General features: G+C 44.4%; 1 protein-coding gene across 4 annotated transcripts in view; it reads right to left on the bottom strand.

Moving 5' to 3' along the window:
* Nucleotides 1–19,939, bottom strand: part of HERC2 (E3 ubiquitin-protein ligase HERC2) — a 157,611-nt gene that overhangs the window by 117,115 nt on the left and 20,557 nt on the right. For 3 of the 4 annotated variants that reach the window (XM_065446812.1, XM_065446814.1, XM_065446815.1), the window contains exons 12-18: nt 18,675–18,820; nt 17,839–17,967; nt 16,639–16,810; nt 15,033–15,279; nt 9,240–9,437; nt 7,934–8,165; nt 512–657 (exon numbers count right to left, since the gene is read on the bottom strand). In XM_065446812.1, the coding sequence (XP_065302884.1) occupies nt 512–657; nt 7,934–8,165; nt 9,240–9,437; nt 15,033–15,279; nt 16,639–16,810; nt 17,839–17,967; nt 18,675–18,820 (1,270 nt within the window). The remainder of the gene's footprint in view (nt 1–511; nt 658–7,933; nt 8,166–9,239; nt 9,438–15,032; nt 15,280–16,638; nt 16,811–17,838; nt 17,968–18,674; nt 18,821–19,939) is intronic. The other variant, XM_065446813.1, reaches the window with a different exon arrangement.

Genomic DNA, 19,939 nt, shown 5'->3' with positions numbered 1-19,939 from the left:
GCATATTGCAGTGGACATTGGGTATGCTATACATGGATCAAACACTACTAACATCACAAAAACATGACTACTTTCCTTCATTGTTGCTCCTGGCTTCTTCATAACTCAAAGGCACTAAAAGAAAAATTATCTGCAGCATCCATAACTACTTGAACAAGGGGTCCCCTCTTTAACCTCCAGCTACACAGTGCTCCCTGTTATATCCTTTTTTCCTAGAACAAATCATATCCCTATGCAGTTCTGCATGATGCTGATAATCTTATGACCTGTGCCCTAACAAAATGGGAGGCCCATATCAGCAAGGGTTGAAAAGTTCAGCAACGCCTTAATGCAGTTGAGCCGAGTTGGGCCGAGACTTATTAAGCAGGACATATTTCCTTGCTTTATTGTGCATGGTTTCAGAGGGAAAATCCACAATCCACTGACAGTCACACAGAATACTCCATGCAAAATTTACGACAATTGAGACTTTACTGATAATGTGAAGGCCCATTTCTGCATACATACTAACCATTGCATCTTCAATGTCCTGAATTTCAACTTTTATTGCTGTCTGCAACGATGACTCCAGGCCACCATCTGCCATCAAACTCCCTACAAGCAAGTCTGTCATGAACCGTTTACCAGGGGTTAAGCCTGCTTCAGACCCTTGAGAACCTGGAGAGGAATGAAAGAAGAGCATTAAAACATTGTAGTCGATCATCAGGGCACTTTATTCAAGGCCTTCGATAAAGTTCCTCATAGTAAACTCATTTTCAGACTTGAAACAATAGACATTTCACAAATACTTGTTTGGATTTCAACCTACTTGAATAATCGCAAACAATACGCTGACGTAGCGGGTCAACATTCAGGCTGTCTTCCTGTCACATCCAGTGTACCTCAGGGCAGCATGTTAGGCCCTTTGATCTTTATATTGTGTATTAATGGTATTGATGTTGTTTGCCCTGGTGTAGAAATAATTATTTGCTGATGATTGTGTTTTGTTTAAAGAAATTAGTTCCACTAAAGATTACAACGATCTCAACACTAGCCTTATACATCAATGGTGTGTAAAATGGGGAATGACCTTTAACAAGAGCAAATGTGTCTGCCTTTCAGTCTCTCACCAAAAAAATCTACTGTCATATACCTACATATCAGGTTCATCATTATAAGAAGTAAGTTGCTATAAATATCTGAGTGTAACATTCACTTCAAACCTGTCTCGGAATCTTCATATCGATGATAATACTTGTTCATCTGCCTTCCACAAACTTTGTGTCCTTAAACATAAACTTAGAACTTTAAAACTGCTCCCACCAATGTTAAGCTGCTCTACTATACTGCTCTTGTGCGGCCAAGACTGGAATATGCGTGCATTATATGGGATCCTCATACTAAGTGCAACAGAAAGGCCGTAAGGTTTATTTTAAAGAAATTTTCAGCATTAGATTCACCTTCTGATTTAATGCAAGCAAATGGCATTCCCCTATTACAGGCATGAAGGCAATAACTTAAATTAGAATTTCTTTCCCAACTCTTGGAAAACAAACTAGGGCTAGATGTATCAATATATTTGTCACCCTTAACAACATATTGTCACCCTTAACCCGACACCACAATGAAAATGCCCTAACCCCATATTCTGCTCGCACAGACCTATTTAAGTTTTCTTATTTCCCGAGAACCATTAGTGAATGGAACTGCCTTATAAAAGCAAGTGATCAAACTATGAAGTAACGTTTCTGAGTCTGCATTATTGTTGCTTTATTTTTCGTTGCTGTTTCTTTTGCATTTGTATCAACCACCCTGCTTGGACCGTGAGTCTGCAGTATTGTATAAATAATAATAATAATAAAAACAACAAATAGCAGACACAAAATTGTAGATACTATGTACCTAGTGTAAATCATTTGCCAGGCACAATACAAAGAACTGGTCCACTACTGCAATGCAGGCCTGCACAACCTGATGACCATAGGGGAAACGCAGCTGCCCTGTTGTGCATCCACGTACAGTCAACAACTGATTTATCAGACCCGACCGATTATGCAGCCACCTTCATGGAGGTGGCTGCATAATTACCTCATACTTAATTACCTCATAGTTACCCCCTACCTAATAGTGCCAATATACGAGGGATGTTCCGAAAGTAAGTTTCATCATTAACTTTCACATGGAAACTTTACTGCCAAAAAAAGTACACTATGGCATCATGAACTATACACCTTGCACTATTCTTCCACATACCGTAACATACAGCGGAAGCGAGCACCCCACTTTCACTGAAAATTGGGCTAATTTAGATATGGGCGCTTGTCCAGTCGAAGCTGTAAAAACCAAGATGGCGGCCAACGAAAAACCTTGAGATAGGTCTACGGTGGCTATGGAATCTAAGAAAGCATGTTTATTTTCAAATGGTAAAGGATGGCATACACTAGCGCCTACTCATCGTTACCAAACCCAGCGAACGACTCTTCCGAGTTGGTGCAGAATAGAAGGTCAATGAATTCGTTGCTGACACTTGCACGACTAGAACAGACCTGTCTGAACAGACCTGTGAAGCGTGCACGCTTTATCAAGATGTGTCTCACAAAAGCTCTGCAACAACTGGGTTTTCTATCAAGCACTGTTCGTTGTCACTCTGCATTATCTTAAACCCCATCGGTCTTTCCCTTTCTACCGCAATGAAGCGAATATCCCTGTCATCGCCCCTAGCAGTCTCATAGCGACCGCAGTAGGGTCAATATTTCGTCTGGTGCTGGCGCTTTCTAGGGGGTGGATGCTTAACATATAATTTTCAGACTCCTGTAGTTTTGGAAATTTTAGTACTGGGCATTTGTGCAAAACTGGGCGTTTCTGCTGTATTTTATGGTAGTCGCCACCGACATTCAGACATTTTTCATGATGCGCAATCAGTCTGAAGAAACCACTCTGGTAAAACTTGGTGCCCGGTGATGCAAGGAATTGTTGCACAGCCTGCTCCACCTCAGCAGTGTTTTGGAAGTGATGTCCCGAGAGTGCGGCTTTCAATGCAGGGAACAGGTGCCCATTCATACTGAATAACAACACGCACTTCCATTGGGGACCATGTTATCAGCACACATCTTTCTGCCATCATGATTTGTACTTTAATAACCTTGGGCACGCCAGTCTGCTGCTACTCTCTTCTCAGGCGCTCTGCAAGTGCGTCATTCCTCTTACGCTGACGCTTCTTCCGTTGTTGAACCAGTAATGGGCGTGAATTCTTATGGCGATTGCTTGTTTCACCTGGTGTACCACCTTCTCTTTATAAAAAAAAATGACGAAACTTACTTTCAGAACGTCCTAAGCACTTAAGAACATCTGAAATTTCGAATGCTGAAACCCTTTGCTGTCCGATTTTCCGGACTTTTTGCTGTGACTGCAAGTCCAAAGTGGCATTATATGAAGCCACCATGGCCATCATTTTGATTAACTCGCAACCTCTAACCAGCGCTCTCGCACACCGATTTGCTAGAAGCCGTAGCTACTACTCCTACAACGCTAGGCCTACTGCTTTGACGTTGGCTGCCAATTAAAGTTCGTGTTGTTTGGTGCCATGTTTTTCATTGAAAGAACTTGCCGCTTTAAGCAATGACACGGACTCCGCTCTCGTCATCCTCACTGATGGCTTTGAAGCGTAGAAAGCAAGCCAAAGGTCAAATGTGGCATAATGCCGATTCCCAAAAGTCAGCTTCGCCGCAATACAAAACTGTTAGGCGGTGAAGCATACCAAGAGTGGTAAGGGGCTACTGTTGCAAAACACAGTATGCATTAATTATATGTGCGTGCACTCGAAGTCTAATGTTCCAGTACGAGCACCGATGTGTATCGGTGCTGGATACTGGAGTATACGAGTATCGTAAGTATACTGGAAGGACTTCAGTGCTATTTCAAACGCGTCTGGCGATTTGAGTTCTTGGGGGCAGTAAAAGGCATGCATTCATCTTTTCAGAATGCCCGATTTTTTGGACGTTCTCAAGGCCTGGAACCTAAGGAATACGAAAAATCAGACGTTGATTTTATAGGCTCTCAAGGCAGTGTTGCGCATTTCTGCTGTAACATTTCAGAACAGTGTGATGAGCTGTCCACTACACTGGCATATGCATGCACAGGTACGAGTGGTCCAATGCACACATCTGCTGCTGTATCAAATTGTGCATCAGCATATGCTAAAACCTCTGCCCAGAACTGCAGTCTGCATGATAATTTGCCTCTCATTAATTCAACCATTGCAGGACCTCAAGATTTGGTCGAATTAGTTAAAAGGTCAAATTAATAAGCAACACCAAAATAAATAAAGTTTATATCTTTTTATTTATTTATTTATTTATTTATTCATTCATTTATTTGTTTATTTACTTATTTTGCTTGAAGTGGTCTGTGATGTCTTTTCACTTCTTGCTCTTGAAGCACAGCTCGACCACCATGTGGCGAGAAGTGCTGACATGTTTAAAAGCTGCCTTAGTTTTGGACTGAAACGACAAGTAAAACTCCGCAGCGTTGAGCCAAGGCTCAATTTCGACTGCACTCGACGGCTCCAGTGGGACGCTGTTGGCTATTTCATCTGGTTCACTCTTATCACTGCAGTCTGCAAAAGCTCTAAAAAATAAAAATAAGGCAGCCTCATGCTGAGGTAAAGCAGGAGCACTGTCTGCTCAATTTCAAAGTGAAACTTGTTCTGCCTCTTTGACTTTTCCACGGCTGCTGCTGTAGCAGTGGGCTGCCTTGCACGCTGCGTCAAGGAGTGGTTCAGAGCATGTATATACATGGAAGGAGTGTGGCAGAGGGGAAAGGCAAAGCGAGAAACCCGTTTGGACTGTTCCATCGTGTTGCATGTGCACAATGCTTTCTGCACCTGCTTGGGCATCGCCACATTAGCCTCCTGACAACTCTAATTATCCACAACTCCCTGCAAAAGCATTGCAGAAACTGCAGCGCTTACCTTTCTACTAATTGCAAGTCCAGAGAGGAGTTAGATAGTATGGTTGAGAGGAGGAGGAAGAGGAGGCATAGAATGGGTGGAACTGACACAATCATGAAACGAGTGAATAATAAATAGCCTTGCCACTCTTTGCTCCCAGTTCCAATACAAGGGAGGGGGGGGGGGAGATGACATGAGAAGGCAAGGAAATGCTACTACTATAGTCCCAAGAGCGGTTTCAGGCAAACTGAAGGTACGTTGCGGTACGTTTTACCTATTTCTGAAAAATAAACATCACACAAGTTTGTCAAGTGGACAACTGATGCAGGGTGTTGCAAAACCACATTAGACCACCATACGGTCTAGGTGACACTCTGCAGTAGTTTTGTGGCTATAGCATTGCTTGAGGTCGTGGGTTCGATCCCAACTGCGGCAGCTGCATGTCGACGGAAGCGAAATGCAAAAGCGCTAGTGCACTTACATTTAAGTTCACATTAAAGAACAACAGTGTGTCAAAATTAATCCAGAGTCCGTCACTATGGTGAGCCTCATAAACGATTGTGGTTTTTGCACGTACAGCCCCATAACTCAATCAATGTTTCAATCTTCTGCCAGGATGCGATGTTCCATGTGAGGCAATAATAATGCTCAACCATCTCTGAGATTATGAACAATTGCACACAACAACGCCTCAAGCAAACACGTCTCCCTGTGTGTTCTGTGTGCTACGCAGACAAACAGCAGTGGTGCATGCAAGATAGTGTTTAACATCAACTCACCACGCTAATATTGGACTAAATGCTGAAGAAATTAAACATTTGCTATCAACATCACCGCTAATTATCATCCATCAAAGCCAACAGCACAGAAAGCATCGCTTACATCGACTCCCACAGCGCGTGGGATCTGCATATTTTTTTTGTCTGTTCAAGCTTTTAGAAATCGCAGCACTCATGAGGGGGTCCCGATGGAGACTGAATTAAACGATGCAACATACTTTTGTGTTAGAACTAAATGAGTTTTCCTGTCATAGCAATGTATTATAATGTAACAGTTGTAATGTAGCAATGGTTTGTATGTATAACCCAATGTTTCCAGTGCATTCGAATTTGGAAAAAAGTTGAATTAAACAAAGTGGCATTAACAGGTGTTTGCTGTAATTGTAACATTATTACACTCGAACCTCGCTATAATGAAATGGGGTATAATGGATGTAACAAAGTAAATGCGGATCCGGATCATGAGACTGAAATAATCAGAAGAATAAGAACAGGCTGGGGTGCGCTTGGCAGGCATTCTCAGATCATGAACAGCAGGTTGCCATTATCCCTCAAGAGAAAAGTATATAACAGCTGTGTCTTACCAGTACTCACGTACGGAGCAGAAACCTGGAGGCCTACGAAAAGGGTTCTACTTAAATTGAGGACGACGCAACGAGCTATGGAAAGAAGAATGATAGGTGTAACGTTAAGGGATAAGAAAAGAGCAGATTGGGTAAGGGAACAAACGCGAGTTTCTGACATCTTAGTTGAAATCAAGAAAAAGATATGGGCATAGGCTGGACATGTAATGAGGAGGGAAGATAACCGATGGTCATTAAGGGTTAAGGACTGGATTCCAAGGGAAGGGAAGCGTAGCAGAGGGCGGCAGAAAGTTAGGTGGGCAGATGAGATTAATAAGTTTGCAGGGACAACATGGCCACGATTAGTACATGACCGGGGTAGTTGGAGAAGTATGGGAGAGGCCTTTGCCCTGCAGTGGGCGTAATCAAGCTGATGATGATGATGATGATGATGAACAAAGTAAATAAAATTCCCCTTGAAATCCTCATAGAGATCTATGTATTTAAAACCTCATTTTCACGAAGTGTAATTGTCTTGCAAATGAACATAACGAACTAGCTTCATTTTTGAAACAAAAAAAAATACCCTACTGTTGCGCACCAAATGCATCACTTTCCGCGGGGTTCGGCACTCGTTCGCTGTGGCAGTTCAAAACTCCTGAGTCCCCATGTCGAATAAGTCATCGAGTAACACTGGTCTTTTTCACCACCACGTGTACCTGCATATCTGCGCATAAGCATCAGCTTACTATCACACTTCTCCACTGACCTCTCTCTCTAGCACATGCCTGGCTGCACGAGTTGCGCCACACCGTGAGCCTACGCCAGAGCGAGACCGGAGCGAGAGATCAGTGCATTCACTTCTGCGTGCTGCGCAGGCAAGTGCGGCGATGCGTGGCCTCTAAGATCTCCCCAGCTCAATTTCGAGGTCTGCACGCAAGTCGCACCACGCTGCATGGCTGCACACAGCAGTGCGAAAATTTGTGCATTCACTTCTCTCTTTCTCTACAATGCACCGCGCAGGCAGCAACAGTTAGGCCTGGCCTCAGAGACATCCAGGCACAATCTCGGAGGTCACACCCAGGCCGTGCCTTCACTTCTCCCCCTCCCTGCGAAGAGCTGAACAGGCTAGCAGCTGGGTGTGGCCTCAGAATTCGCACTGGCATCAGTGAAATCTCGGAGGCCATGAGCCGGCCGAGCCAAGTCGGTGCGTCGAAGTTCGCTTGCCTCCTCAATCGCACAGTGAAGCGCGATGAACCAAGCGGAAAGCAGGGGCGAAAGACCATCACAATGGAACGGGAGAAAGCTATCTAAAGGCTACTGCATCAGGAGCTAAGTCGCGTGTTGCACACGCCGAAGATTCTTTTGTTCTTTTATTCAAATTTCGCCACATGTGTGGCCGTGTAGCAGTTTCGCGGGCTGCAAAGCTGCCTTGTCATTTCCGTGTTTACAATTGTGCACCCCATTGGGCATATATTGAAGTAAATGGTAATAATGGATACAATGAAGGAATGACTATAGTAAAGTAGTTTTGCCTGCCCCTTCAACTTGGTTAAACGAGGTTTGAGTGTAATTGTGATATTATCTGGATCATCAAAAGCTCTTCTTCAAGCTATATCTTTGTGTAAGTATGGCACTACATGAGCTCAATGGAGGTGACCTACCGGTGCTGCTGAGCAACAGCAGAGAGAGTGCTCGTGCCCGCTCGTCAGCAGTCGGAAGGAGGAAGCTCCATCCAGCCTGCAGGGTCTGCTGAGCTGCCCGCTGCACAGTGGGGAGGATATTGGCCCCACTGGCCAGGGTCACCACCCGCTGTTTGAGGGAGGACAGCAGGCGGGACTCCGGCACAAGGCCCAGGCGGTCAGCACCCACTCTGTTTGTGAGGGCTGCCTGAATCTGGCGGACAAATCATGGTGTGCAAGAACTGAGGTATCTAATCACAACACTTTGACCTCAAGTTTCCAGACATTGTTAAAAAGTGTGCTAGTGTTTGTGTAAAAATTGTGTGAACTGCTGGCACCAACAACGAGGTTTCGCTGGAGAAAACTAAGGGCCAAGGAACATTCTGTGGGAAATAATGAGAGCTTCATGAAGCTGATCCTCCAACAAGCAATTGCAAACCAGGCAAGAGAAAAATAGGCAGATCATGTTACCAGGAATGGCCTGCATGAATGCCTTCACTTCCACTTGACATACTGACATTTTGCCTGTGAATTTAAAGCTAATTAGAGCTTGACCTCAGCTGTATCTTAGGCTTGTTGCGCAGCCAATTTTTGGTCACCGAGAAAAGTTCTCTTGTCACCCGGAAGTCTACGCGGTGGCTTCCACCGGTTACTATGTGAGTTCACAACATGGTAGCAACCAGTCTGATCTGAATCTGAATTCGCTCTTTTTATTTGCTCTTTGCTGTGAATAAATGAAAAAATCAGCCATCGCTTCGTCTCATGTCTCATAGAGGACAAAGTATAGGCAATGCTTTGAGGCTATTATTGAGCTCACTTATTTAGTTTGATGCTATTAAGCCTGCGATGTCACTGAGAACCATGAAAGTGTTTAGATTTTTGCCTACGAGAGGTCACCACAGCATTTTTACTGGCGATAACCGCATATTAAAACCAGATCTAATAAATATTGGTTAAAACATTTGTCTTGTGGCACATATGAAGTTGTTTTATGGGTGTACAATTGTATTTATTCAGATAACAATTTTTTTTTTTTCAGGTTGTCGTGACCATGTGGTTGCCTCACACCGCGACGTGACAGGGTCTCTGTCATGTTGCTTGGATATCGAGTGCATATGGTTGCCACATAAAGAACAGGACATATTGCGACATTATATGTGCTTTCTAGAAAATACAGAAAGAAAATATAAATAATAGTTTTAAAGAAGCCACAGCTGTAGTAAATATAACGTGAAACTTAACAAAAGCTTCACAATTTTCTCCAAATGTGATCCCAGAAGTATCGTACCTGAAGCCTGAGAAGGTTCAGTGCAGCAGTGGCAATGCACTCTTTCTCTTGTGGAGGAGGTGGCCAGGCAACATCAGTCCCCTCACATGCCCAAGTCAGAAGTTCATCGATGTGTTCTATTGTCGAAGCACACACGTCCACTACAAAAGGCTCTCTCAACCTAAGAGAACCCTGGTCTACAGCAGTCCACACGAACATCTGTCCAAATGAATACAGAGAAAAGAAACAACATGAAAACAAGGTGCTGATTAACATTACCGCCTTCATCGCAAAGGTTCTGTACCTATTAACATTAGAAAAACTATAGCATCTGTTGTGCTTGCAAATGCTACAGCATCAAAGTACTATTGTGACAAGGTGGTCGTGTGCCACAGGTAAATCTTACATGAGATGTCACGTGCTTTCCCTTGTGACTCTACAGAACTGTAAAGCAGTGAATGTGAGAACTGTGCCTTTAAGAAATTTAGTTGTATGCATAATTTTTTTTTCAAAGTTATTTTCTACAATGCTGGTCTGGCAAAAGGTAATAATAAATTTTTTTGCTCATAATATTCTGCTACATCTTCACTGCCACACTTAAGCACACAGTGCTTGTGGGTGGGCAGGCAGCAACCTGACCACACAACGGGCAATAATAACAAATTTCACTTAAGGACACTATGCAATCATAGAAGATATATACACCAAAATGGGGAAAAAGAGAGAGAGAGAGAAGAGAGAAAGGATGATGTTGATGTTGACACATCAAAAAGTCAATTAGAAACTAGGGGTGGGCAAATACTCGAATGTCACCAAAACGAATAGTGAATGTTCTAAATAATTTGATTTCCGAATTGGATACCTACTATATTAGATCTTTCGAATATTCAGTATAAAGTGAAACCTCGTTATTACAAACACCACATTAACAAACTTTTCAGAAATCCCCTGCTCTTATAGTTTCAATGTACAGTCGTCGACTGATTTTTCGGACTCCAAAAATTCAGACATGCTTGATTACAGTCGCCGACTGATTTTTCGGACTCCAAAAATTCGGATATGCTAGATTATTCCGTCTGCTTCGAGGCACTGCCATTCTCCCCATAGACCATTATGTATAACAACTGCCGAAAGTTTGGACACCTTGCAACCTCCCGTCTGATTTTTTTGACACTCCTTGAGCCAACTCGATCGAGAGCATCATGCACCAACTCTGACCGGTGTATGGTTCGACTTGCTGAACACCATTTTTGTTTTGAACAGAGCCTCCTTACTGCACTATGAAGTGGCGCTACTGGAAATCCCCGCTCATCATCATCGTTTCTGCCTGCTTCGATAGAGTTACTACAGCAGTTCCGGTCTCAGCTTAGTAAGCCATGTCAAGACAATCCAGCAGCTGATTTGTTTGTTTCTTCGTGCCCAACGCTGCGAGTAGGCCACGTTTTTTTGTTTGTGCGACTGGTATCGACGTGACGGCGTGGTGGTGTATGCTTTATGTGCTGTGTCGAGGTTGCGGTGATCCAACGCGGCATACGGAAACATCGTGTCAAGTGTCTAATGGCGTTGACAGAGCCCGCGCAGACTGCGCTGGGGCATGCTGGCAAGTGGGTTCCGGGAGGCCTAAAATTTGTCGCCTTCCGATGTGCTCCCTACTGACGCTGAAAATGTTCTGCGGAGACCTGCGCAGCGGTTGCATTGCGATTCCGGGCACCGTCTCATTTGACAGTTTCACAGCTGCTGACATTGCTGTACTGTGCGTCAGGTTTCTGCTGCACCGCCGGACGATGACTCTGAGTCGGAAGATGACGCACCATGTGCTACACTGCCGTCGCATGCGGACCATGTACAAGCAGTGACTGTGCTTTGTGGGGTTCTCACACCCGCTCTTGGGACAAAGGAACGACAACACAGTAGTGCAAGTGAACTAGATCTGGAGCTCGCCTTGAGTCCTAGCCGCATGTAGAGTGGAACCTCCCCATTTGGCGCCCCACGTTGGGCGCCAGATGTGGGATTCTCACACCCGCTCTTGGGACAAAGGAACGACAACACAGTAGTGCAAACAATCAGAAGGGCATTTACTGCACCTTTCATAGATCAATGCCTGCTAGCCGAGTTGCTATCCACAAAACATGCCGATGGGCGCGCGACAAATCTAGAAGGCCGACTCACCGCGACCGGATAGCGAGCGAATATGTTCGCCCCATGCTGGATCCCAACGCCTGGTCGTTCGCGCGTACGGTCACGTGAACGGTGGCGCGTTCGAAGGCAGGCCACGCGATGCGGTCTCGCAGAAGCATCAATCGGTGCGCTCACGGGACGTCCGTGGCACTTGCCAATCCGCCGCCAAAGAGCCCGCGTGTTCTCCCCTGCGCCCCCGAGTAACCCCGCCGTGAGGCGGTGTTAGCAGCGCAACACTCGCGCCATCTCTCGTACTGCGCCTCAACTAGACCGACTGCCGCGGGTGTCACGCAGGTCATGCGGCGAAGCGGGATTGCAGGAGATGGGAGCTACATGGGAAAACAACATATCAGGGGACGCGTGAGAGTCGCGCATCCCCACAGCTTTCAGGCGCCTATAGTGACCGTACAACCCTCTCTGAGATTCAGGCTTGTCTGATTGCGCATAAACAGAACAGCGTGCAATGGCGCATTCACTATTTATTCAAGCCTACTGCCCAGCCCGAATAAGTGCGTGGAAATAAAGGATTTCTTTTTTTTTTCTTAATCTGCTTTTTCAGACGCCTGTTTATTCGGACATTTCCGCAGTCCCCGTGAGGTCCGAATAAATGGTTGGCGACTGTAAACATGTTTCAGTACTATGAACTTCAGAATATCGAACTTTTCAGAATAATGATCGTTGTTCAGTATCCCTGCGTCAATACTATGCGCTAATATGCCAAAACCTGGGGATTCTTAGATTTCCATGTATCCCTTATGAAGCCAATAGTAGGCTAGCAGACGACAAGGCACAGAAAGTGGACATTGCGGCGCATAGGTTCGGAAAACCTGAGACGGTGCCCGAGAAAAAAGAATGCGGGTGTGCGGAGGCGACGACGCATGAGGTTTTGCGAGCGCATGCTTCTCCCAGGAAAATGTCGCCTAGCAATGGAGGTGCGTCTCTTCCTTCTTTTACCCTTCTTTCCGCGCACACCTCTTTCTTTCACACTTCTTCCTGCGGCCGCACTAGCTACCCGCGCGGTGAAATGTAACCTCCGTACTTGCGGGGATCCCACGCAGTCACACTTTGCCCTTTCCAGACGGTGTCATTTACGTGTGCTTGCACTTTGACTTAGTTCAGGTGTCTGCCTCGAGCGAGACAGTTGCAGTGTCCACGACAAGAAATGTGAAAAACAAACAAAAAACAAGAAACATTGTACTTTGGAGACGACAGGGAGCTACCTTTTTGTAGGTAGTTTTCTCAGCACCTGTTTTGTGCACGTCACTCTTATTATATAGTACTTTGGTGATGTGTGGCAGCGGAATCTATGGAAAATAGCAAGAGCGCATGCTGAGAGCCGATAGCAATGTTTTCGTGGAAGGGTCATATGGTAGCAACTTATGAACAGATGTGCTGATCTGTGGGATGGTTAATTCTGGGGCTTTCAATCTAACGATCTTTCAGAATAACGAACAATTTACCGCAGTCCCCTGAAGTAAGTTATACCGAGATTTCACTGTAAGTGGTTTAGAGATGTGTGCACCATGAAGTCCAGCATGCTCAATGCCACGCAAGTGAGAGCCTTGCGTGAGTGCCTCACTTCGTTGTTTTTGACACTCTGCCCAACTGCATGCGCTACCCAATGTCGGCCTGATGCGGGGATCACACATATAGTGCCTGAACGCCACAACTGGTAGAATGGTGTCGCGTTGGCCAGGGCCACCTTTGTTGGTACAGGTTATTGTGCAAGTCAACAGGACCGATTGAAATGATAGCATGATGCAGACAGAGGCAACGGCAGCAAAAGCAGCACGTGAAGTGTGAAAGCATGTGTGAAGATCGGGCCAATTAGCTGCTGAAAGGTACACAGATCGTGTTGCATACGCGGAGATGAATGCCACTTCAACAGCTGTCAAATTAATGCGTATGCGTGATCTTGCGACCAATCACTGATGAGTAACCCATGTGAACCTATTAGTGGCAAGCATTCCACGATGACTTGGGGCCGTTACCACACTAGCCTGCAGTGTGTTTTCATCAAAGACACACTGCCTAAGCAATTAGGCCTAATCGGCACTGCTTTGTCTGGTGTTGGTGACTAAAGTAATGGTTTGGTGCCAAATCAGCGCCAATCTATTCACAAAAGCTGCATGGCAGTCTTATAGCCAACAAGCCCGCCCAACTAGTGCCTTGTGTGCAAAAGAAGACGGCGCGCTTCTATGCCTCCTTCCTCCCTTCCGCCCGTGATATTAAGCTGGAATTGTCAGCTGACCCTTTCAAGTCAGTTGCCAGCCCATGTCGACACGGCAAAAGTATGTTTTATACACCTAATTTTGACAAAAATTGCAGCTAATTTCATCCACTGTAACCAATAGTCCATTGTAGCGCGGTTTGTTAAAAGCGAACTTCATTGCATTAATAAACTAGGTAGAGCAAACTGAGGTTGAAATATGGTCTGTTATATCCGAAAGTCAGTTGTACCCGGGTCTGTTGTAACGAGCATAGACTGTATTTGAGTAGGTGCAATGGTTATTTTGAACAAAATTTCTTGTTCCCATGAACTGCTTTTCTGACAAACCCAAGCCAAAGGTGAATGTTTGATGCGCTGGTAGCTGCCATAATGTTGCACGCCATAAAAATGATAAGGAAAGTTGCGCTGGGAGCTGATCCTGAACAAGAGCAAGCAAAGTGGCATGTGCCCTCCTTTCCCATCTGGCTTAAAAGGAGCAGCAAGGAGTACCCTATCACGTGCCTTATCACATTACCGTGCACACACCTACACCCCCTTTCCTAGCACCTGCTTGCTCACGTCATCTCCAACACTGGTGCACGCAGGAAGATGATGCACATCAAGGCACCAATCCTTCTTGGCTCACCATTGCATATTTTTCCTCACACTCACAGCAAACGGCATGCTTGAGGCACTATGTTATTGCACTTGGACTTCATACAGAATCTAGGCTTCTTCCGGCACATGTCATATCGTGCTGCTGGAGGAAAGATTTTTTTAGTGTGAGCCCAGTGATGGTTTTGGTTTTGCATGTTGTACTGCACAATTGATCGGCCGTTACATTTTAAGAGGCTCTCCTTAGTTCAAACTCTGTTGTATTCAAATAAAATTCCAGTGCCCCCTTGGAGTTCAAGTTAACAAGGTTCTATTGTAATAGCACACCAATTTGAAAAAGAATATAAACAAATACAGACAAATTTTCACTGACATAATACAAATAGATAGGATTTGAAGAAGACAATAAACTGAAGATAACACGAAAGTGAAATGGATGCTGATTGGCCACACCAGTGTACTAGAAGTTGACTAGTCTTCCTAGGCTGCCCAACAATAAGCAGAACAGCAGTCCAAAAGTATACTGATGATGGCATTACAGTTGAAACACAGGAAGGCTTTATGTAAACTTTTCATGCTTCAGAAGATTTATAGCAGTGAAGTCCCGGAAATGATACAATGGGGCCCGTACATACAAACCTCATCACTAAGTGTAGGTGAGAATTTGCTTCACTTTCCATACGGAAGCCACATAATGCAATATGCTTTAGAAAGCATATTTTGCCCTTGACCAAAGTTTTATATTAAGCAATATAAATAGGCACATGTTTAAAACAAGCAGAAAGAGGCATCAAAATTTTTGCGCAATGCACCTGGGTGTCACTGCAAGCTATGCCAGCAACATTTCCTGCATGTAGACAGAGAGGGAATGGCTTCATATTGGGCACGGGAGCACAGCTGGATGACGTCCATTCACTGCTGTTCCACATGAACACTTGGCCTTCCTGCGTGACCGCTGCGCAGTGAGAAGTTCCGATTGCCACGTCCATGATTGTGCGTCCTTCCAGTCCACCCACAACTTTAAGGCGAGTGGCAGAATCCTGCTGTTTGTTGCTGTCCCTGTAAAGGAAAATGCAGTGTGCCCATTAAACAACTTTACTTTTTAATGAGTCAGCATTAGGAGTGTCAAAGTATAAAAAGTGCATGTGTGTGAAGTGTGGGAAGCCAGTCATGAGGCAGAGGTAGGTCACACGGTGTGGGTACACACACATGCACACACACACAAACACATACATATCTATAGTGCAACTGATGGCGGCCTGCTCTGGTCCACCGTTAGTTGCACTTCGCTCCTCGCTATTTTCCAAGTGAGCTCCTGAACAACACTTTGCTATGTAGTGAATGCAGTTTAAATCATGGATCCGGGACCTGAAAGAGGTGCGACGCAATGCCTAATGCGTTTCTCTCGCATTTACAGCTTAATCGCCACTGAACATTTTTTATGTTCTCTTGAAATCTAAAGCAATAGCATCCACTCAAGGTCTAATGAAGAGGTATCATGATCTAACTATGCACCGTTTTATACATGGCAGGTAACACTGCAAAAGCTACAAAGTAGTGCAGCCATAGAAGTCTCACTCCGCAACATTTTGCAATGCAGACTTTCTTGTTCTGCAATGTATTTTATTATATGTAACTACATATATTAGAAGTGCAACTTCTAGAAACAAGTTTACATAAAATCACACATTACTTGTTTATGTTTGCACTTCTGTAGGTGATGTACTATGTCTTAATTGTTGGTAGCACAAACATGTTACTCTGCTTGTTTGGTGTTAAATATACAGTTTAGATCTCCAAAGCCTTTCAGGTAAATACTTATTTCATTTAAAAGTACAGGACCTAATTTTACATTGAATTTCATTGAGCATACCTTATGTCTTTCTTTCCTATATGATCCACTACTTTTTGGTTGCAGATGCAAACAGCGGGAGGAGACTCTCTAGCCTTCATAGCATTGCCTGTTATGTATGAAACAGTATAGACACGAAACATGGAAATTTAAGCTCTGCGATCCAAGAACTTGTTTAGTGCTCCTTGTATGGTGCTCCTCATGCAGACCTACAAGCTTTCACAGTCTGATTCAAGACCTTCCTGAATGGCATGAAAAAGGTTAGGGGAGGGATTCCCCAAATGTCTACATTGCATTCCCTAATGTGTCCAGGGAGGGCACACATAATTGCTGTTCGCAGCAATTAGTTATGGAAATCAGAGAGACGTTGCAGTCTGCCGATTTTTTTGACAAGTACCAACAATGCACTGAGCAATGACATTTCGACTATGTGACCATAACAAGGTGGTCTGTACACTGCAATTGATCACTCAGTGATCAAGCCGCCTCTTAGGAAAAATGAAGTGTCATTACTACATGCTATGACCTAATACTACTGCTTGTGTTCATTGACAGATTTCACTCACCAGATATACAGCATACAGGAACGAGACAGAGCCATACTGAAATGGGCCCCACAGAAGATGCGTGTCACGTCCACACCGTGTAATCCATCCACCAGTCGCAGGCAGCCTTGTGGTTCACCTAGGCTTGTGGCTGGTTTGCTGCCATCACTGTGCCCATATGAGAACACCAAGCCTGCATACAAACACATTCCCTCTGGTCACCAATTGTTCTACTTACTTGAAAGCATCAAACCAATATCATACCATACTTTTTTTAGACAAGGAAACAACAAGAAAACACCACCACAGATAATAATAATAATAATATTTGGGGTTTTACGTGCCAAAACCACTTTCTGATTATGAGGCACACCGTAGTGGAGGACTCCGGAAATTTGGACCACCTGGGGTTCTTTAACGTGCACCTAAATCTAAGCACATGGGTGTTTTCGCATTTCACCCCCATCGAAATGCGGCCGCCGTGGCCGGGATCCACCACAGATAGGATAAATAAATTACTTTGTGAATATTTCTAGAGTGTTAGTAGGTGTCCACACTAATAGTAAGTACAGCTGAGCACATGTTATGTGGTGTTCGTGTATGAAACAATTGCATAGAAGTCAAGCCCAGATCGCACAACTGCTTTATAACAGATCTAACCTAACGCACGCACTGATCTGCAAAATTCAGCAGAGATTGAACAGTGGTGATTGTGCAATTACACACGCAACACAGAATATCTAGTTACATAGAGAATAATAATAACAATAATAATACAAACAGACCACAGAAAATCACTCAGCTGAGCTCTGTGCTGAAATATTTATTAGTGTAGCACATGTTGGCATCCAGTGACACCTGCTCTGTACAAGGCAAGGATTTCACGAGGTAAAACCAAAAATTTGTGGTTGTATTTATCTACAACCTATTCAATGCAGATTTAAAACACCAAACAGAAAAAAGCATCTGCCAGTTCGAACCCTTCAGGTTTCAATATCATATCAATTCCACACTCTATTATTTTGGCACTTTATTATTCTACCTACTGAATTTGAGTCATCTTGAACAAGGCCAACGAAATGTAGCATCTAGGATGTTTCTGACCATGCAACCAGTCCAAACAGCAAAAGTAGATAGGACAAAGGAAGATAAATTCAAACATTATCAGTGCCTTAACTTTTTACAAGAATTATACACATCACTACTTGAGTGAAGTCATACCGGCATCAGTGACGATGAGTATTTCACCTCCGCCATACTCTCCACATCCACAGGACACATCCACAACTCTGTGTCCTCGCAGGGAAGTTACCTTGATAGGTATGCTTTCACTGTCACTGCTAGTCCCTGCTGGAAAAAAAATATATAAAAGAATAAGCACGTTCTTAACAGCAGAAAAAGAAACTTCAGGCCATCAACTTGCCACCTAATTTTACAAAAACTTGGAAGGAATCAAACAACAAAAACACTGCTCATAATTTATGAATACGTCTGCAACTTCTTGTGCATCAGTAGATGCGATGGTGGAGCCCAGGGAAGAATTAGGCAAAAGCTATGAAACAATAAAAAGACAAATGCTTCCACTAACTCTGGACATGCGCTTGGTGCGTTTGTTGACACATACAAATGAACATAGTTCAGTACACATTGGGTTACCCCAATTAAGGCCTGTGTTAGGTCTAGCTGGAAACAATCAAAGGCAGCACTGCCCAAGTCCTTATGTGACAGTGTCTATCCTATTAGTGTTTTTGTCTTTTGTGCAACCTATGCAGCATTACTTTCTGACTTTGAGCTACACCTCTTTGAGCCACTTGGCTGATCTATAGTTCTGTGGCTACACTGCAAATTTAATAAGCAAGTGCTCTCATTATGCGACTCTATCGAACATCAAAACAACTTTCCACTTTCACTAATCATCAAGCGAGAGGAAAATAGTAATAAATTCAACAGAGGGTGAAAGGTTTGCAGACAAGAGAAACGGTGTTGAAGATAATATAATGACCAGGGCCCCATTTCTGAATATTGGTGATGCAAACCAAGGACCAAAAGTAATTTACCACTGTCTTGACAGGGACGGCATCCTCTTCCCCAAACGTACAGCTGTCCATTGTTGGTAAAAGCAGCACAATGCTTGCTGCCGCATGACACCCCTTTGACTCCTTTGCCACTGAGCACACGGACAATGACTGGTGCTCCTTTGGACCTAGCGGAGTAACATATAGCAGTCAGAAGGTAAAGATGGCAAAGCGCAATGGTACATTTATTGAGACAGCAATTATATGGACACACCACGTGCATTTTTGCCATAGGTGTTGCTGCTGCCGTGATGTTCCGTATGAAGTCCAAGGGCAATAACACCATCGCCCACATCTTATGCTGTATGTGAAGGTTAAAGCACATGAGGGAAGCCATGAATTGTGGCTCAATCTGGTGGGCGCAAAGGAGAAAGTGGAGAGCAAACACACAGTCTTCTATCGCACGAAAGTCTGTGGGGGGATGGAAAGAGGGAAGGCGGCTTTGCACTCCAGCAGCAACTGCACATTTCACGACCGGGAGCAAGGGGTACTGACGTTCGCAGATCAATCTCACAGGCCATATATGGAGGAAAGCGGAGAGGCAGCGTGGGAGGGAGTGGAGGTGGCTTCGACTATGCCCACAAGTACTTTGCACAGCTGCCACGCAGTCGCACACGTTGTATCTTAAAAGGGATTTGCACACTGCTCGTACCTTTGTGTGCGCTGTGTTCACGTCATGCTTGCATTGAAGTGATAGACAGCACGAAGGTCAGTTCGCTCACTGCTGCCGCCGCACTTGCTAACACCAGCATCCAGAGTTTTGCAGCAAGTGTCCGCGCTCATTGAGCGTGATGTGTTCATGTTTACTTGTGTGTATTGACACCACGCTTGTTAATTTAGTTAGTAAAACATTAGCAAATTTATGCGGCCGGTAAAGCTACAATCCTTACTTCATATAACTTTCTGCTAATTTTCTACCACAATCGATGCTTTGCATTTCAGGCGAAACTCCTACATTTTTTGAACCCTTTGAGGGTCTGTCCTATTATTACTTCCACCGCTGCACATATATGGTTGTGGGAAAAAATTCCAAATGGGTGTGGTTAGTTTACATTACTCCAGCTGTGCTGCAACCTTCCATAATTTCTCCCCCAAAATTCTTACTGTGCTACCACCCCTCGGCTAGAGTAAAAAAAAAATGTTTGACTTCGCTCTATGGCGTCCGCCACCACGGTAATTAGGAAGTACTTCCACTTTGCCTAGCTTACTGCCACGTGCTCACAACGACTTTAAGACTTTAAGTACTT

This window comes from Dermacentor albipictus, chromosome 3 (genome assembly GCF_038994185.2).
Source record: "Dermacentor albipictus isolate Rhodes 1998 colony chromosome 3, USDA_Dalb.pri_finalv2, whole genome shotgun sequence".
In the NCBI taxonomy this organism is placed as follows: Eukaryota; Metazoa; Arthropoda; class Arachnida; order Ixodida; family Ixodidae; genus Dermacentor; species Dermacentor albipictus.
The sequence above is the reverse complement of the archived record's forward strand: the minus strand, read 5'-3'. Positions and strand labels throughout refer to the sequence as shown.